Genomic DNA, 18,818 nt, shown 5'->3' with positions numbered 1-18,818 from the left:
TGTCACCCACCCAGGCTGGAGTGCAGTGGCCAGATCTCAGCTCACTGCAAGCTCCGCCTCCCGGTTTCACGCCATTCTCCTGCCTCAGCCTCCCGAGTAGCTGGGACTACAGGCGCCCGCCACCTCGCCCGGCTAGTTTTTGGTATTTTTTAGTAGAGACGGGGTTTCACCGTGTTAGCCAGGATGGTCTCGATCTCCTGACCTCGTGATCCACCCGTCTCGGCCTCCCAAAGTACTGGGATTACAGGCTTGAGCCACCGCGCCCGGCCGACCCAATTTTTAAGATGGACAAAAGTCTTAGACACTTGGTGAAAGTAGTTATGCACACGGCTAACTAAGCACATGAGAAACTGCCCACCAGCCTGGCCAACATGGCAAAACCCCATCTCTACGAAAACTACAAAAATTGCCGGGCGCGGTGGCTTATGCCTGTAATCCCAGCACTTTGGGAGGCCAAGGCAAGTGGATCACGAGGTCAGGAGTTCAAGGCCATCCTGACCAACATGGTGAAACCCCATCTCTACTAAAAATACAAAAATTAGCTGAGCGTGGTGGTACACGCCCGTAATCCCAGCTACTCAGTAGGCTGAGATAGGAAAATCACTTGAACCCAGGACGCAGAGATTGCAGTGAGCTGAGAGCACACCACTGCACTCTAGCCTGGGCAACAGAGCAAGACTCCATCTCAAAAAAAAAAAAAAAGAAAAAATACAAAAATTAGCCTGGCATATAGGCCGGACATGGTGGCTCACGCCTGTAATTTCAGCACTTTGGGAGGCTGAGGCGGGCGGATCACGAGGTCAAGAGGTCAAGACTATCCTGGCTAACACGGTGAAACCCCGTCTCTACTAAAAATACAAAAAATTAGCCAGGCATGGTGGCAGGCACCTGTAGTTCCAGGTACTCGGGAGGCTGAGGCAGGAGAATGGTGTGAACCTGGGAGGCGGAGCTTGCAGTGAGCCGACATCACGTCACTGCACTCCAACCTGGCCAACAGAGTGAGACTCTGTCTCTATATAAATTAATTAATTAAATTAGCCCGGCATAGTGGTGGATGCCTGTAATCCCAGCTACTCAGGAGGTTGCAGGAGAATTGCTTGAACCCAGGAGGTGGAAGTTATAGTGAGCCGAGATTGCACCACTGCACTCCAGCCTGGGTGACAGAGCGAGACAGTTTCAAAAACAAAAAACAAACAAACAAAAAAAGTCCCAGTATTAAGTGCAATGTGAGACATTGGAGTAGATCCTGGAATCGAGAGAAGACAGCAGAAAATATGTGAAATATAAAGTCTGTTTTTTCTTTGACACATGGTCTCACTGTCACCCAAGCTGGAGTGCAGTGGCACCATCACGGCTCACTGCAGTCTCACCTTCCTGTGCTCAGGCCATCCTCCCATCTCAGGTTCCTGACACCACACCCAGCTAATTTTTGTATTCTTTTGTAGAGTTGGGTCTCGCTATGTTCTCCAGGCTGGTCACCTGAGCTCAAGTGATCGCCTACCTTGGCCTCCCAAAATGCTAGGATGACAGACATGAGATATCACACCCAGTCTAGTCTGGAGTTTAATGGTAACATACCAATATTAGTCTCTTAGTTGATAAACACCAGAATTACATAAGATATTAAAATTACGGGAAATTGGGTAGTGCATATACGAAAACTCTATACAACTTCTGAAAATTTAAAATTATCCCCAAATAAAGCCTTTTTTAAAAAGTGCTCAGCGTCATTAGTCATCAGGGAAATGTGAATCAAAATCACAATACTACTCCACCCACCAGAATGGTTAGAATGAAACTGATCAACAGCAGCACATGTCATTGAGGATGTCGTGGAGCAACCAGAATTCTCATAAATTGCCAATGAGGCCATGCACGGTGTCTCATGCCTGTAATCCTAGCACTTTGGGAGGCCAAGGAGGGTGGATCACCTGGTATCAGAGACCAACCTGACCAACATGGCGAAACCTCGTCTCTACTAAAAATACAAAAATTAGCTGGGTGTGGTGGCAGGTGCCTGTAATCCCAACTACTTGGGAGACTGAGGCAGGAGAATCATTTGAACCCAGGAGGCAGAGGTTGCAGTGAGCCGAGATCGTCCCACTGCACTCCAGCCTGGGTGAGAGACTCCCTCTCAAAAAAAAAAAAATGCTACCGAGGGCATAAAATGGTACAACCACTTTGGGAAAACACTGGTAGTTTCTTAAAAATTAAACATACAGCAGGTCCTTAAAAAGTGTCATTTTGGTTGGTCAACATCATTTTGTTGAGGAAAAAAAAAAAAAAAATCAACTCCTGGCTGGGACCACTGTGTGGAGTTAACACATCCTTCCCATGTATGCATGGGCTCTCTCTCTGGGTACTCAGTTTCCTCCCATATCCCAAAGGTATACTTCCAAGTCTGAATGGTTCCAATCTGACTGAATGTGGGTGTAAGCATGCCCTGCAATGGGACGGTCTCCTGGCCATGATCAGTTCCCATGTTGACCTTCAGCTGGCTAGATAGGTTCTAGTTTCTTGAGACACTGAACTGAAACAAATGGGTGAATAACTATATAGCTTTTCAATTTTTCTTAAATTGAACTGGGTAAATAATTACATAGTTTTTCAACTTTTCTTCAGCTTTTCAACTTTTCTTAAATGCATGCACAGCTCACGTTTATTTCAATGTTTAGTATTAGATGTGTTTTGGCTTTTATTTGGTGCCAGGTGCAGTGGCTCACACACCTGTAATCTCAGCACTTTGGGAGGCGGAGGAAGGATTGCAAAGTTCAAGACCAGCCTGGGCAACAAAGGGAGACCCCCGTCTCTATAAACAAAAAAACCAAGCCAGGCATGGTAGCACACGCCTGTAGTCCCAGCTACTTGGGAGGTTGAGGTGGGAGGATTGCTTGAGTCTGGGAGGTCAAGGCTGCAGTAAGTCATAATGGTACTACACGCCAGCCTGGGCAACAGAGTATGATGTCTCAAAAAAAAGTTTGACGTCTCTAACTACAAATATGCTGTAGGAACTTAATTCTTGTGTTAATTAGCCTATGGTAAAATTGGTTTCATTATAAAATTTTCCAAGAACCCTTCAAGAAATCTTCAACAATGCTGAAGATTACTATAGTATCTAGCCTGTCACTTCATGAATTCCACTCAAGACACTTATCCAAACGAAATTGTTACGTACAAGACTCGTACAATACTCAAAGCAGAATTTGTAACAGCCAAAAATTGGAACTAGCCCAGATGTCCATCAATAGTCACGTCATACACTGCAATTCTACTCTGCAATAAAAGGAATATACATGCAACTATGTGGATGAATCTCAAAAACATTCTGTAAGCAGCTAGACATAAATTACATCAACAGAATTTACATAATCAAAATATGCAAAAAACATCTTATAATGATGGAAACCAGGTCAGTGTTTGTTGCTGGTGTTGGGAGGTGGTCTACTGACTGAGAAGGGGCACACACAACTTTCTGGAGCAATGTTCTGTGTCTTGATGTGCTAAGCATTTCTCAAGACTGATCAAACTGTACATGAGATCAGTGCATTTCACCGTATACTTTTTTTTTAAGTGCTACTCATTCCTCAGGTGATAAGCCACAAATTCACCATAAGGACTAAACTTTAACACCAGATACTGACGAGGCATGGATTAATAACTCACACATCATTGGCTAAGTGTTTCCAAAATATTACTTTGGAAAAAATGCCTAGCGATCTCTCAAAAATGTACATCTATCCCGATTCAGCAATTCTGCACACGTTGTCATCTCAGTAACTACAAAAACAAAAACTAGTGTAAGAACATTTATAGCAACTTTACAAAAACAGGTTTCCATGAATGGGAAAGCATACTACACTCATACTTGGCAACATGGAACTACTGATGTATAAATGGCTAAAACTCAAGTACTTTGAGATGATGGTAATTATCTTGATAGGGTACACATTTCTCAGTTCATAAAACGGTACACTTAATACATATTTCAGATTTAAATGTTATTTTAAAAATCGATTAAAGTTGAACTCATTGATAGAAAAGTTCAAGTTATTTTTCAGGAAGTATATTGACATGTACAACATAAAGTATTGATGGGATGGGCAATGTTTTCCTGGAACAATAGGTATAGAGTTGGCTGGGCACAGTGGCTCACACCTGTAATCCCAGCACTTTGGGAGGCCGAAGTGGGCAGATTACTTGAGGTCAGGAGGTTCAAAACCAGGCTGGCCAACATGATGAAAACCCTGTCTCTATTAAAATACAAAATGAGCTGGGTATGGTGGCGCATGCCTGTAATCCCAGCTACTTGGGAGGCTGAGGTAGGACAATCGCTTGAACGCGGGACACAGAGGTTGCAGTGATCTGAGATGGCGCCACTGCACTCCAGCCTGGGGGACAGAGCGAGACTCCATCTCATTAATAAACCCCCAAAAAACAATAGGTGTAGAGCTGAGACTATTTACAGAATGACAATACTTAGGGCTTTCTCTGCCATCTTAATGCTTAGCTGCATCTTTCTCCATGTGATGAGTTCTGTTCAACTGACTACGTAACCCAAATGCAATGTCCAGTTTTTGATGCAAACGAACATCAACTAATCAGATATATACAGGACACTAGGTAAAGCAGAGAAACTGAAAACTGCAAATTCAGAAACATATTATCATATGCTTCGCATGACCCAAAGTACTTGGAATCCACAGCCACAACTGAGTAGTTGCTGACCTGTTTATCCCGAAGAGTTAAGCAGGAACTAAATAAAAGCACTACAGTTGATTCCTGGTTTATTTAGCCTCTGCTTCTCAGGTGTGTGATTGTGCTTCCACTTAACTTTTACAATGAGGATTGAAGTCATCTACATTCCGCCCGAAGCTTACTCTCAAAAAAAAAAGGGAGGCCTAGTCACATGAACAGCCTCAATGACTCTGGACATTCCCATGCAAAACTGATTAAGTGTCATCAATGCAACAGAGCTAGTGTTTGGGGAGGCGGACATGGGAAAAACACTTAAAAACATAAACCCCTAATTTCTTAAAAGTAAAAAAAAAAGCCCCTTGCCACAAAAAAGATGCCATGTTAAAGTTTTATTAAGTTTCAATACAAAACATTCCAAAAAGTGAAAAGTGATCTATAATACCCAAGTTCTATGTTCAACTACCAGTTAAACAAGGAAAACATTTTCTGTATCGTTTTACAACCAGTATTATACCCAGAAGAATCAAGATCTGATTCTTTCTCCACACGTCTGCTAGGTCAGTAAACTATTTATCAAACAGGTAACTGGTCATTTTAACATACTCCTTGCTCTGAACTTCATATTCCTATTTAGTACAATCTCTATATCCTATACTATCTTAAAGATATCTAAATATCTTAAATATTTAGGATATCTCAAGAGCCAAAAGGTCCTCACAGAAGCTGTAACCCAAGTAATCGTAAGAGTATATGGGAGGTTTGGACTGAGACAGCTATGGAAGTGCAAAAACCACATAAATTTGGTCATTAACCTTGTAGTCTGTGATTAGTAGTAGGTTGTCAAATGAGAGTTAAAAATGTGGTACCATCCCCAGTTGCAAATGTTCCAAACAAGACAGTGCCATAACTACATGACAAAAAAAAAAAAAAATCATATAAGTTGGGTTAGTTCCTCTAATCTAACAACTCACGTCTGTTTCCTTTGAGAACATTATACTATTGGCTCTAGTCTCCAAACCAATAAACTTGCTTCCAAGACTGGGAGGTAAAGTAGGCTTATCAAACAATACAGCAAAAGAAAGCCAAGTGGCCTACATGTTTCCAGTGTGCTTGCCATCTTAGCATGGTTACTTTCCAGATGTCACTCATAAGTTTTATTCTACAACTAAACTGTGGATAAGTCACCACCAAAAAATGTTTCACTTTCTGACAGACACTTCACTAAACAGAGCTACCACTTATATCCATCATTTTTATAATTCAACTTAAGTTCTAAATTGAAGAGTTGTCCCCATGACTTTAGCTAAACAAAATGAAAGCCAAAGCTGTAAAATCTATGTAAAGAACCACAAGAACTTCCTGACTACCTCCACTTACCAATTTCCTTAATTACTTCCCCTTTTCCATTTGGCCAATTATGCTTTAAGTAACTACCACTCACTCCCTAGTTATGAATGTTAATCAACACTGATGCCTTCCTCAGATCCACAGGAACCCCTGAAGGCAAAATCTATTGCCTGCACCAAACCAATTCTGACAGCACTGCTTATGCAACTGTAGTGACTTATTGACAATCAGCCGCCTTCTGCTTCAACAACTCTGTAAAATGAAAAACACATGGGATCCTGTTACATAGTATTTGTTTTACTGTGAAGTACTTCCCCCCAAACTATCATTTAAATATATTTTTTGTTGTTTTAGCTAAAAATAAAATTGCTTTAAAAAGCAAGCTCTGGGCAGGCACAGTGGCTGATGCCTGTAATCCCAACACTGGGAAGCTGAGACAGGCAGATCACTCAAAGTCAGGAGTTCGAGACCAGCCTGGCCAACATAGTGAAACCCTGTCTCTACAAAAAGTACAAAGATTAGCCGGGCACCGTGGTGCACACCCGTAGTCCCAGCTACTTGGGAATCTGAGAGGCAGGAGAATCGCTTGAACCTGGGAGGCACTGAGTTGAGATCATGCCACAGGGAGAAGCCATCTCAAAAAAAAAAAAAAAAGCAAGCAAGCCGGATACAGTGACTCACGCCTATAATCTCAGCGCACTGGGAGACCGAGGCAGGCGGATCACCTGAGGTTAGGGGTTCAAGACCAACCTGGCCAACAGTGAAACCCAATCTCTACTAAAAATACAAAAAAAATAGCCGGGCACAGTGGCAGGCACCTGTAATCTCAGCTACCTGGAAGGCCGAGGCAGGAAAAATCACTTGAACCTAGGAAGCAGATTGCAGTGAGCTGAGATCACGCCATTGTACTCTAGCCTGGGCAACAAGTGCAAAACTGTCTCAGAAAGGAAAAAAAAACAACACGCAAGCTTTAAAAATCAACCACAGACGGCCGAGCTTGGTAGCTCACGCCTGTAATCCCAGCACTTTGGGAGGCGAGGCAGGCGGATCACAAGGTCAGGAGATCGAGACCATCCTAACACGGTAAAACCACGTCTCTACTAAAAATACAAAAAATTAGCCGGGCGTGGCGGTGTGCACCTGTAGTCCCAGCTGCTGGGGAGGCTGAGGCAGGAGAATCGCTTGAACCCAGGAGGCAGAGCTTGCAGTGAGCCGAGATCGCCACTGCACTCCAGCCTGGGCAACAGAGCAAGACTCCATCTCAAAAGAAAAAAAAAAAAATTGGTAACATTAAAATTACATACTATGTCATCATTATGTCAAAATTATGTTAATCAAACAGGGAACTTGCAGCCACAGCTGCATCATTAACTCCACATTTAGTGAATTTGTATCGTGGCTGTGCAAATGAGCAGGCACTAACTAGTAACAATGAGAGTATATCCTTTTACAAATTGCACTGATCAAACTTTTTTCCTCCTCTTGAGACGGGGTCTTGCTCTGTCACCCAGGCTGGAGTGCAATGGCGTGATCTCGGCTCACTGCAACCTCTGCCTCCTGGGTTCAAGCAATTCTCCTGCCTCAGCCTCCCGAGTAGCTGGGATTACAGGCAAATGCCAACACTCCTAGTTTTTTTTTTTCTTTTTTTTTTAAGTAGAGATGAGGTTTCACCATGTTTGCCAGACTGGTTTCTAACTCCTGACCTCGTGGTCTGCCCGCCTTGGCCTCCCAAAGTCCTGGAATTAAAGGCATGAGCCACGGCGCCCAGCCAAGCAAACTTCTTACGTGTGTACTTCCTGTTGAGAATGCTTGCATATGAAGAGCTATTAGCAAGCTTTATGGGTGCAAAAAGTAGCTAAGAATAATCGCATGAATGAGCCAGACTCATGAAAATGTAACCTCACTCTATATTCACCATGAAATGTGCAGACATTACACATTAAAGCACTTAATTTCATCAATTCCAAGCAGTGTTTTTACAGATGAAATGAGGACCACAGTAACTTGCCAACGTCACAGCTAAACTAAGTGGTAGTTACACAGCATTTAAACCTTCAAAGGCCACTGCTTTCAACGCTTACCTTAGCATTTGATTTCTCTTACTGCCAGCTTTATCTACTGTGAATCAATCAGCACTCCACGACCATAATGAGCATAATCATCAACCTGCAAAAGTTAAATAAATGAAAACTAGTTATCTCTCTTAAGGAAATTCTTTAAAACTTGCCTATTACTGCCCTCTTTTCCAGAGAGAAAAGGCAAGTTCAGACTTGCAGCTTAATATATTTCATGTTCTACTACTTCTCTTAAGTGGTGGAAGATTCACTGGCTCGGGATGGACTGGAATGGCTTAAATGGTTAAGTTGCATGGCTTATGGATTGTCATTCTGTTCCAATGGTGCACTGCCACGTTAAATCCATAAGTTGAACGAACAAAACTTATTTGAAGGAATAAGTGCAGTATAAGGATTTTTAGTTGGAGGTCTTCAAGTTTACTATATTCAAGAGCATCTTTTTCAACTTCATGGCTGGACCTGGGTCATGCTGCCTCAGGTTTTGCTTTTTAAAGACCACTTGCAATAGATTTTCTCCATACAGTGTAGTTTCATAGAACTAAAAACAAGTCAGGCATCCAACTAAATGTCAAGTTTGCAATGGCTTACAGGGGTAAAAAGGGGGACCCCAAACTTAAGCCATTTCCTATATTGACTAAAAGACTAATTTGAAAAAAATGTTAAAACATATGAAGCATGTTTAAAGGTCTTCATCAAAAATGGACTTTGAAAAAAATACCCCCTCCCAAGCCCCAGATCGCCATTGGTAAACAACAGCTTTATTAATAAAGCCTTTAAGTGTCACACATGCTTAAAAAAAAAAAAAAAAAGAATCCAAGTGTTGAATTTGGAAGACTTCTAATATGCTATTGAATATTTCTTTTCTCCAAAAGTTTTTTTTTTAATCTAGAAGGCATTTCCATTGCCTTGAGGTACAGTATGTTTCACTGTACTATGAGGAAGGTAAGTGTTCAATTTCGACTTAGACGGAAAAACTAGTTTGCTTTGCTTACCATCTTTGCTGTTTCACAGGCATTTGATGCTTTAAATCTGATGTGGAATGCTGATAGATTCACTTTTTAGAAGTCATAAGCCTTTAGGAAGTTGGAGATAACTTCATTGCTTATCTATTTTCTCCTTTGCAATCAAGCTGTTCCTTTAAAAGTGAGACACTACAGAGTTGCAAAAATTTGAAACAGTAAGAGCAAGCACCTTTGCAGCTTCATGGTTGGTTTTGGCCAAACTTTTTATTTAGTATTCTGTAGTTGTTTAACACACACTTAAATGGTCTTACTGGGGGAGGGGAAAGGGGAGGTTCTTGCAGATTCCCAAGGAAATGTGAGAAAGGCAAAATGGCCAGCATTATCCATTTGCTTTTTTGGGTTTACTGGGTGAATAGCACTTTCCTTACATAGGCATGTGATTTCAGGTTTTTCATACTGAGAACATTGAGATTTCATGGAAGACACCCTGAAATCTTATAAGTAGCATACCCCAACCACCCCTTAGTAGCTAGCTTGTTTGTATAGGTAGAATGATTCATCTCTCCATTTTAGATGGCTAGATGTTTTGTGGAAGATCTTAGAATTGCTTGCCTCATTTACTGGGAAAAATCAAGATAGGAAGTGGCCTTTAGGGATACTTTTACTTGGAAAGTTGCAACACTAGTACAAGTCTTAACACATTTAACATTTGCTTGTTGAAAAGCAATGTCATAAAGTCAAATAAAATTAAACATGTTTTACTTTTTGCCTCACAAGAACATAAAAATTATGGAGGGGAACTTAACAGGGAATTTAAAAAATGTAACACAATTTTTCCTTTTAGTAGTCCTTGGGTAGTTATGACAGAATAGTTTCCACTTTTTGTTTCTTTGAACTGGGATTTTGGTCCAAAGTTTTGTTTGTTTCTAGTATCTGCTTCTGCCTCCCCCTCTATCAGATCGGCTTCCTCCACGGCCACCACCTCTTGGTGCTCCGCGGCTTGAACTGCTGTAGGAATCACGTGGAGGAGGGTACCCCCTTTCCATAGAAGGGGGAAGCCCTCTTTCTTGTCTGCCAACCCGATCACGACCACTTGAGTAGAGATCACTTCGGCTGCTTGAGTAACTGTCTCGACTTCCACCATATCCGTCACGTGAGCTGCTGTAATCATCATAGCGACTGCTTCCACCATAAGATGGCGGGGGCCCTCGTGTAGGTGGAGCACTACGTGAGTTACCTGCAGGGTCAATGGTCAGGTAATATGGCAACACTATAAATTGTATATATACAACATTTTAAATCTGAATTTACAGAATTCTTGTATTAAAAGTTTACTTTCTCAACTGGGTGGGAGGTTTTAAACTCTGCCATTGCTGGCCATAACAGGGATTTGCTCATCTGCTGAGATATGGAAATGGATTCATTTTAATGTTTGTTTGAAAAGACTGAAGACGGTGTGTATTTCAAGAGGATATTCCAGAGAGCTTGTTATTTTATAGTAGACACTCAGCCACTTTCCAGTGATAAGTTGCAATTTTGAACTGTAGAACTTGCCTTCATATTGCAATGGTAAATATTTGATCTTGTTAATAAAATTTTTAAATTGTATTTTCACTGTTGGGGGAAAACACATAAGGCTGCCAATTTAAGCAAGCAAAATCCCCTCCAAAGCAAGCAAACAGCCTCAAAAGAAACTTAGAAAAACAAAAAAAGCCCCTCACAAAACTAGGAAAAGCCCAGCTGATAAAGTTACCCCTTTAAAAGCAAGCAAACATCCCTTTAAAAAGCAAGCACCACGCAGCCTAAAAAACTGGCTCACGAACCTAAAAACTCAAGCTGGTGATACTCAAGACCCTTAACCAGTATCTTACCATAACTCTCATATGAATCTCTGTAGGAACCTCCACTTGGATGATCTGAATAGTCACGATCACGACCATATCCATCTCTATCGCTAAATTAAAGAGAAACCTTTAAGTCCCAGAGCATCAACTTTTATGGCAACTTTTCTTACATGCAAGCCACAGAAGCAAAGTCACTTACCTATAGCCTCTTGATGGATAGTCATCACGTGAACTGGAATGACCATAATCACGGTAAGTATAATCTCGTGGTGGTGGTGCATAATCTCTAGTATCACGAGAACTTGGGTAATCTCTGCTTGAATAGCTACAAAAACAAAAGTTTTGGTTCATGCTTTTGATAAGCTTTCCTTCAACTTTAACTATTAATTTAAAAAGCTGCAATTTTCTATTACCTGTCTTTAGTAGAATACCCATCATCTCTCGGGGACAAATAAACATCTCTACGAGAGGGCAGTGGCTCCCTCCGAGGTGGACCTCCGTAACTATCTCTTCCACGTGATACAGGAGCTTAAGGAAAAATAACATCTTTTTTTTAAACACAGAGAAAGAAGTTAAAACGTGAACTTACATTCAGGCTATGAAAACGAGACTGACTTCAAAGATGACATTACGGAGGCTAGATCATCTAAATTTTTTCTAGAATTTCCCATTCACATTTTAAATTTTTTTCAGTGCTAATTCCATTTATCTAGATGACCTAGAACACATGACCAAAAGTTTTTTTTTTTGAGATGGAGTCTCGCTCTGTCACCCAGGCTGGAGTGCAGTCGCATGATCTCGGCTCACTGCAACCTCCGCCTTCTGGGTTCAAGTGATTCTCCTGCCTCGGTCTCCAGAGTAGCTGGGATTACAGGCACCCACCACCGTGCCTGGCTAATTTTTGTATTTTTAGTAGAGACAGAGTTTCACCATGTTGGCCAGACTAGCCTCAAACTCCTGGCCTCGTGATCCGCCCACCTCGGCCTCCCAAAGTGCCAAGATTACAGGTGTGAGCCACCGCGCCCAGACTCCACAAATAAAGGTTTGTATGTGTGTGTGTGGTTTTTTTTTTTTGTTTTGAGACGGAGTCTCTCTGTTGCCAGGCTGGAGTGCAGTGGCATGATCTCGGTTCCCTGCAACATCCGCTTCCCAGGTTCCAGCAATTCTCCTGCCTCAGCCTCCCAAGTAGCGGGGATTACAGGCACCCACCCTATGCCCAGCTACGTTTTGTATTTTTTTAGTAGAGACGGGGTTTCACCACGTTGTCCAAGACGGTCTCAATCTCTTGCCTTGGCCTCCCAAAATGCTAGGATTATAGGCATGAGACACCACACCCGGCCAATTAAACTTTTAAGCATCATTCACCTCTCAATTCTTTGTGTTACGGTAGTAGCACAGATTGTCATACATGGAACATTTACCTCTCCCTCCCATTCCACTGCTACTGCGAACTGGTCCTGAAGGTGCAGATCTCTTGGGAGGAGGACCCCCACTTCTTGGTGGTGGTCCTCTTTTTACTGGGAGTGGTCCCCTGGAAGAACTCATGTTAAAATTCATGGAATATCCACCGTCATCTACATCAAGAATAGAAAAGAAAAACATTACTACTCACAAGAATCAAGATATGAGAGTTTTCTTTTTTTGATATGGAGTCTCGCTCTGTCGCCCAGGCTGGAGTGCAGTGGCTTTATCTCAGCTCACTGTAACCTCCGCCTCCTGGGTTCAAGCAATTCTCCTGCCTCAGCCTCCCTAGTAGCTGGGATTACAGGTGTGCGCCACCATGCCCAGGTAATTTCTTGTATTTTTTTCGTAGATACAGGATTTTACTATGCTGGCCAGGCTGGTCTCGAACTTGACCTTGTGATCCGCCTGCCTCGGCCTCCCAAAGTGCTGGGATTGCAGATGTGAACCACCAGACTCGGTCACTATAAAATTTCCTTTGCTTCATCAAGAATATGACCATTAGGCCGGGCACAATGGCTCACGCCTGTAATCCCAGCACTTTGAGCGGCCGAGGCAGGCAGATCACCTGAGATCAGGAGTTCAAGACCAGCGTAACATGGTGAAGTCCTGTCTCTACTAAAAATACAAAAATCCAGGTGTGGTGGTGCATGCCTGTAATCCCAGCTACTCGGGAGGCTGAGGCAGGACAATCACTTAAACCTGGGAGGCAGAGGTTGTTGTGAGCCATGATCGTGCCACTGCACTCCAGCCTGTGCAACTAAGAGCTAAACTCTGTCTCCCAAAAACAAACAAAAATGACCATTATTAATTTGGGTAGTCTAGTTTCACTTGTACTTGATGGAACATGCAGTGCAGTCATATAGACTGGGGAAGTAAGAACTGAAGGTAGTCTTAAACTTTTTTTTTTTTGAGAAGGAGTCTCACTCTGTTCCCCCAGGCTGGAGTACAGTGACACAATCTCGGCTCACTGCAACCTCCGCCTCCCAAGTTCAAGTGATTCTTCTGCCTCGGCCTCCCAAGTAGCTGGGATTTTAAGCGCCCGCCACCATGCCCAGCTAACTTTAAAAAATAAAAATGGGCCGGGCGCAGTGGCTCAAGCCTGTAATCCCAGCACTTTGGGAGGCTGAGGCGGGCAGATCACGAGGTAAGGAGATCGAGACCATTCTGGCTAACACGGTGAAACCCTGTCTCTACTAAAAAATACAAAAAACTGGCCGGGCGAGGTGGCGGGCGCCTGTGGGCCCAGCTACTCAGGAGGCTGAGGCAGGAGAATGGCGTAAACCGGGAGGTGGAGCTTGCAGTGAGTGGAGATCCGGCCACTGCACTCCAGCCTGGGCGACAGAGTGAGACTCCGTCTCAAAAAAAAAAAAAAAAAAACAAATAAAATAAAAATGATTTCATTTTCACGTCCAACACCTTGGCTTATCAATTTTTAAATGCCTTTCCTACAGAGTAAACTACTTGGACAAGAAGTAACACTGTCCACGGTTTAACACTATAATCTCACATGCTTCCCCATGCTTTCAATTGGCAATCACTTTGTCAATTTCAAAAGTTGGCACCTCTCCTCAAGGACTTAACCAAAGCATCCACTTGGTGTGAGCTTGCAGTCCCTAACTTACACACCAAACCCGAGGCCCACGCAAGTTATTACCCATGTGTCCTCCCCGTGAGGGAGGTCCCCTGGTTCCTCCACTTCCTCCTCTTCCACCTCTAAGACCTCTTGGAGGGCCTCTACTTCTTGGAGGTGGAGGCGGTCCACGTCTACCACTTTCAAATGATGGTTTGGTGGCTTGTTCCACTTTGATGGCTTTTCCATCTAATGACTAAAAAAAAAAGATACGGTTAAATCAAGATTTAAAAATAATTTGCACATCTACTATGTACTAAGACACTAAGAGGTCCTTCAAAATGCAGTTACGGATAAGTGTTGCTCATTAATTAGTCTAAGAAAAAACACTGCAAATATAGCCAGTTAAATGGGACTTTTCCACTTAAAATTCTTAATACTTAAAAATGATACTGATGATCTGGATTGAAACATAAGGTGAATCCACTGCATTACTGTATGGTATAATTTAAAACAAGGCCAAGTAGGTATCAGCTTGTTATCAAAACTAAAAGCCAAATTATCAAAATATGGCTTATGGATCTCAAGACAAAATGTATTATGTTGGCTAGGCGCAGTGGCTCACACCTGTAATCCCAGTACTTTGGGAGGCTGAGGCGGGTGGATCACCTGAAATCAGGAGTTAGAGACCAGCCTGGCCAACATGGTGAAACCCCGTCTCTACCAAAAATACAAAATTATCCGGGTGTGGTCGCGCGTGCCTGTAACCCCAGCTACTCAGGAGGCTGAGGCAGAATAATCATTTAGAACTCGGGAGGCAGAGATTGCAGTGGGCAGATCACACCATTGCACTCCAGCCTAGGCGACAGAGGAAGACTACCAAGAAAAAAAAAGGTATCACGTAATGTCGTAATTATTCTGAACTGAGAGAATGTTAACAGCATAAGATATAACTCACTACTAGATTTGGTTCTGCAATTACAGAATACTCTTTGGAACGGGATCACAAACAGGATGAGTCCCAGACAGGTATATACTGAAAAACGACGAAAACTCAAAAGCTGCCCTAGACCAGACTTGGGCAACTACATGTTATGTTATGCACTAATAACAGGTTATCATCCATTGTGTAGACAATCTCACCTTTCCATTCATGTCTCTGGCTGCATCCTTAGCATCTGCTGGGCTTTCAAAGGTGACAAAAGCAAATCCTCTTGATTTGTTGGTTTCCCGGTCTTTCATCAAGAGTACTAAAAAGTAGTTTTCAGAAAAATAAAGTGTTACCCTAGTTCAAATGAAATAACCAAAGTAAATGTGTAAACAGAAAGCTCAGAACTTCTTAGAGGACAAAATACATTATCACGTCAGACGATCAATGCAATCAAATTCATCATAGCTTATATTTTAATTATAATAGCCCAGCCTGTACTGCCAGACAACTCACCTTCCACTATTCGTCCATATTTGCCAAATACTGCTTCAAGAGCTTTCTCATTTGTTTCCGTATTAAGCCCACCAATGAAGAGCTTTCCTGGACGATCTGCTTCAACCATTTTTTTTTTTTTTTTGCCGGTGAGTCTGTTGAAAAGGAATAGTATTACCTCACTGCAAAAAGTTCCTCAAGTTTATTGGACACTTTTACTTTGGCACATTTTTCATATTTTCCACTAAAACCATTGTTCCTTAATAACTAAAGAAAAGGATAACAAGCTAAGCCTCAGTCACAGTAGGAAACAATTTGAATTAAGTAGATTAGTAACAGTGCAATTTACATAAAACTGGTTAAAAGGGCCAGTTTAACTTCTACCACTACCCTTGATCACCCATAGCTGTTCTTAAGCAACAGCTGCTTAACATCTGAAAAACCAACTTCCAGTTCTAGTTCTGTTGCCTTTGAAAGATTCAATTACTCATCACGCCCTTCCTAACGATGGGGTTTTAAGACTCCCAAGGTCACAGGCCAGGCACAGGACCTTAACACCAAGCCCTCTTCCAACGTCGTCTTTTCCTATTTAGAATTCCCTACTAAATCCAAAGAGAAATGGAAAGTTTGAGCCAAATTATGCCGCTTCTTCTTCACCGGCCCCCGCCCTACCTAAAATTCTACTATCCAGCCAAAAAGATAAAAACAAATTGTCAACCTCGTTTCCTATTAAGTAACGGAACGCGGACGCACACACCAACACTCGACACTCCGTGACTGCAGCGGAACCTAATTAAAACTCGTCATTAAAAACCGCGTGTAAAAGACAAAATGGCGACACCTGGATTCAACCCAGAACCACCGACACTGGTCAGGGTACTAACTTTTACCACCAACATTGGCTGGGAACATTCAGAGGGCTGCTTCTCCGGGGCCGCCAATGAATACGTAGCCCGCAGCCCGCATGGAAGTCCACATGCCCATCATTAGCGCAAGCGCCATACCAATGCAGGTATCGCGGTGGTGCGGTCGCTCCTCGCCCCGCTCCAGCCTACAAAGCCCCGACCTCCGCTACCAACTCCCGCAGGCGGCAGCCAAACTTTCTCGAGAGGCATACAACCAAACGGGCCCCCTCATTTGTTTTCCCTCGACCCCTTCAGCTTTATTTAAATAGGTCGGAACCTTTGGGTTCTTAAAATGGCGCCCGCCACCCCCATCTCCAGAGAGATATAATCCCCAGTCCTAACACGGCGAGAGTGTCACGAAAAACGGACTGAGGAAAGGAGACACGTACCGGAGGGGTGACAATGGGTTCAAGCTCCAACGAGCTCGCCGACACGGGCCTCCTAGCAGCTCAGCACCAGTGGCGGCTGCCGGGTCGAAGGACCAAACCGCGAAGCCGCTAGCACTACTGCGCAACGAGGGCGAACAAAGGAGACAGCAAACTTTATACTGCCCGGGAACGAGGCTGAAGGACCCGGATGGAAACGGAGCTTAGAATTTGAAACGCAAAGGGAGGGGGGAAGTAGTTCCCAGTCTCCCCATTGGCTGATTCCTCTGTCACTCACTCTTCTCTCCTCCCTTTTTCCCGGGCCCTCCGTGTTGGGTCGGCGGACCTTTCTAACCGTTTTCCCTACCCCCACCCGTTCTTGCCAAACGCGCTTTTTTTGCTTTCCTCTAAAATGGTGCACAGGCTTGATTTAATAAAGAACTGAAATTATTGAGCGCCTAGTGGGCCGGGCACGATGCAAAACTTTACTTTTACTTTTCCATTAACTCTTCTAATTGTCAAAATGTGACAAGGGAAGATACTCCTACTATACCAATTTTGCAGAAACGGAAAACAAAGAAGTTTTGGCAATATAATATATTTTCAAAAATTGCCTTTAACAAGTGTTTTTAGTGGGTGTGGGCATTTCTGATAAATACATGTAAATTTCAGATGAGTAAAAAACATACAAAACAGCATGCAGATAGTTCATTCACATAGAACAATTACTGAGCACCTTGTAAATAGTGGGCTCTGGGCTAGGCCAGGAGGATACAACCCCAGGAAAAGACAAGAGTCAGGCCTGTGGGTAAGGGTGCCGGATTTAAGAAATGAAAATACGAGGCTGGGCGCGGTGGCTCACGCCTGTAATCCCAGCACTTTGTGAGGCCGAGGCCGGTGGATCACGAGGTCAGGAGATGGAGACCATCCTGGCTAACACGGTGAAACCCCGTCTCTTTTTAAAAATACAAGAAATTACCCAGGCGTGGTGGCACGCGCCTGTAGTCGCAGCTACTCGGGAGGCTGAGGCAGGAGAATCGCTTGAAACCGGGAGGCGGAGGTTGCAGTGAGCCAAGACTGCGCCACCGCACTTCAGCCTGGGCAGGCCACAGAGCGAGACTCCGTCTCAAAGGAAAAAGAAAATGCGGGACGCTAATTTATTCTGCGAAGCTGTTAAAAATAAATAAATAAAAATATGGAACGCAGCCGGGCTCGGTGGCTCACGCCTGTAATCCCAGCACTTTGGGAGGCCGAGGCGGGCAGATTGCCTGAGCTCAGGGGTTTGAGACCAGCCTGAGCAACATGGTGAAACCCCGTCTCTACTAAAATAAAAATTAAAAAATTAGCCAGGCGTGGTGGCGTGTGCCTGTAGCCCCAGCTACTCGGGAGGCTGAGGCAGGAGAATTGCTTGAACCCGGGAGGCGACGGTTGCAATGAGCCGAGATCATGCCACTGCACTCCAGCCTGGCAACAGAGCAAGACTCCGTCTAAAAAAAAAACAAAAATGTGACGCCCAGTTAAGTTTCAATTTCAGATAACAAATACTTTTTTTAGTATATTATGTCCCAAATCTCATATTTTAAAAATTCGCTGTTTATCAGAAATTCAAATTTGACTGAGCATTCTATATTTCATCTGCCCATCCTACTTGCTGAAGGGGGAAACTACAAAATTTTTTAACTTAATTTTTGTGTTAAAGAAAGAAATTGAATACAATTAACAAAAGAATGTCATGTTGTGATTAACGCCAGGGAGGAAATAAACTAGTTGCTTTGATGGACAATATTAGGGAGAACAAATTTGATTAAAACATCGGGGAAGGTCTATGTGAAGAAGTGACTTTGGAGATCAGAACTGAAGGAAGAGAAGAAACTAGCTATGGGAACAGCTGAGGGAAAAGCCTTCAGGAAAAGAAGAGAATACTAAGCACAAAGTAGAGAAGAGGAGCTTGGCATATATCAAGGGACAGAAAGAGGGCCAGGTGACAAGAATTTGAGGGGCATGAAATGAGGGAGCCAAGATTGGCAGGACCTTTGAGCCCATTAAATGACTGTAGGGGGTAAGTGTGGGGAAAAAGACACTAATAGGGCTGTGGGAGCAGACCAGAAAGAGAGGATGGTGGCTTGAATTAGGGTGGTGGCAGTGGACACGGGGAGGAAAGAACAATT

At 43.2% G+C, this 18,818-nt stretch overlaps 1 protein-coding gene and 1 non-coding gene across 3 annotated transcripts; both read right to left on the bottom strand.

The window, feature by feature from the left end:
* Nucleotides 1-5,064: 5,064 nt before the first annotated feature.
* RBMX (RNA binding motif protein X-linked) lies at nucleotides 5,065-16,873 on the bottom strand. Of its 2 annotated transcripts, XM_026451901.1 has the most exons (11): nucleotides 16,675-16,873; nucleotides 15,402-15,535; nucleotides 15,101-15,207; nucleotides 14,042-14,213; nucleotides 12,345-12,497; nucleotides 11,337-11,451; nucleotides 11,123-11,248; nucleotides 10,951-11,033; nucleotides 9,110-10,316; nucleotides 8,124-8,208; nucleotides 5,070-6,294 (listed from the first exon to the last, which is right to left on the bottom strand). In XM_026451901.1, exons 2-9 carry the CDS (start codon nucleotides 15,508-15,510, stop codon nucleotides 10,006-10,008), a joined length of 1,176 nt encoding a protein of 391 aa, XP_026307686.1. In that variant the 5' UTR covers nucleotides 15,511-15,535; nucleotides 16,675-16,873; the 3' UTR covers nucleotides 5,070-6,294; nucleotides 8,124-8,208; nucleotides 9,110-10,005. The 2 variants fall into 2 exon arrangements, with proteins under 2 accessions (XP_026307687.1, XP_026307686.1); XM_026451902.1 differs by lacking the exon at nucleotides 9,110-10,316 and having other exon boundaries at nucleotides 5,065-6,294.
* On the bottom strand, nucleotides 15,283-15,354 carry LOC111531621. Its single transcript, XR_002728334.1, has one exon. It is a non-coding gene; the product is annotated as a small nucleolar RNA SNORD61 (small nucleolar RNA).
* Nucleotides 16,874-18,818: the final 1,945 nt, after the last annotated feature.

This window comes from Piliocolobus tephrosceles, chromosome 12 (assembly GCF_002776525.5).
Source record: "Piliocolobus tephrosceles isolate RC106 chromosome 12, ASM277652v3, whole genome shotgun sequence".
Taxonomy (NCBI): Eukaryota; Metazoa; Chordata; class Mammalia; order Primates; family Cercopithecidae; genus Piliocolobus; species Piliocolobus tephrosceles.
Note: the sequence above shows the minus strand (reverse complement) of the source record. Positions and strands in the feature narration are given on the sequence as shown.

What these genes read in the sequence shown, in the direction of transcription:
- RBMX (XM_026451901.1), bottom strand. Translation starts at nt 15,510, where the DNA reads ATGGTTGAAGCAGATCGTCCAGGAAAGCTCTTCATTGGTGGGCTTAAT. An exon ending in CCAGAGACATGAATGGAAAG is followed by an intron (nt 14,214 to 15,100) that starts GTGAGATTGTCT and finishes TTTTTTTTTTAG; the next exon opens with TCATTAGATGGAAAAGCCAT. An exon ending in GGGTATTCTACTAAAGACAG is followed by an intron (nt 11,249 to 11,336) that starts GTAATAGAAAAT and finishes TTGTTTTTGTAG; the next exon opens with CTATTCAAGCAGAGATTACC.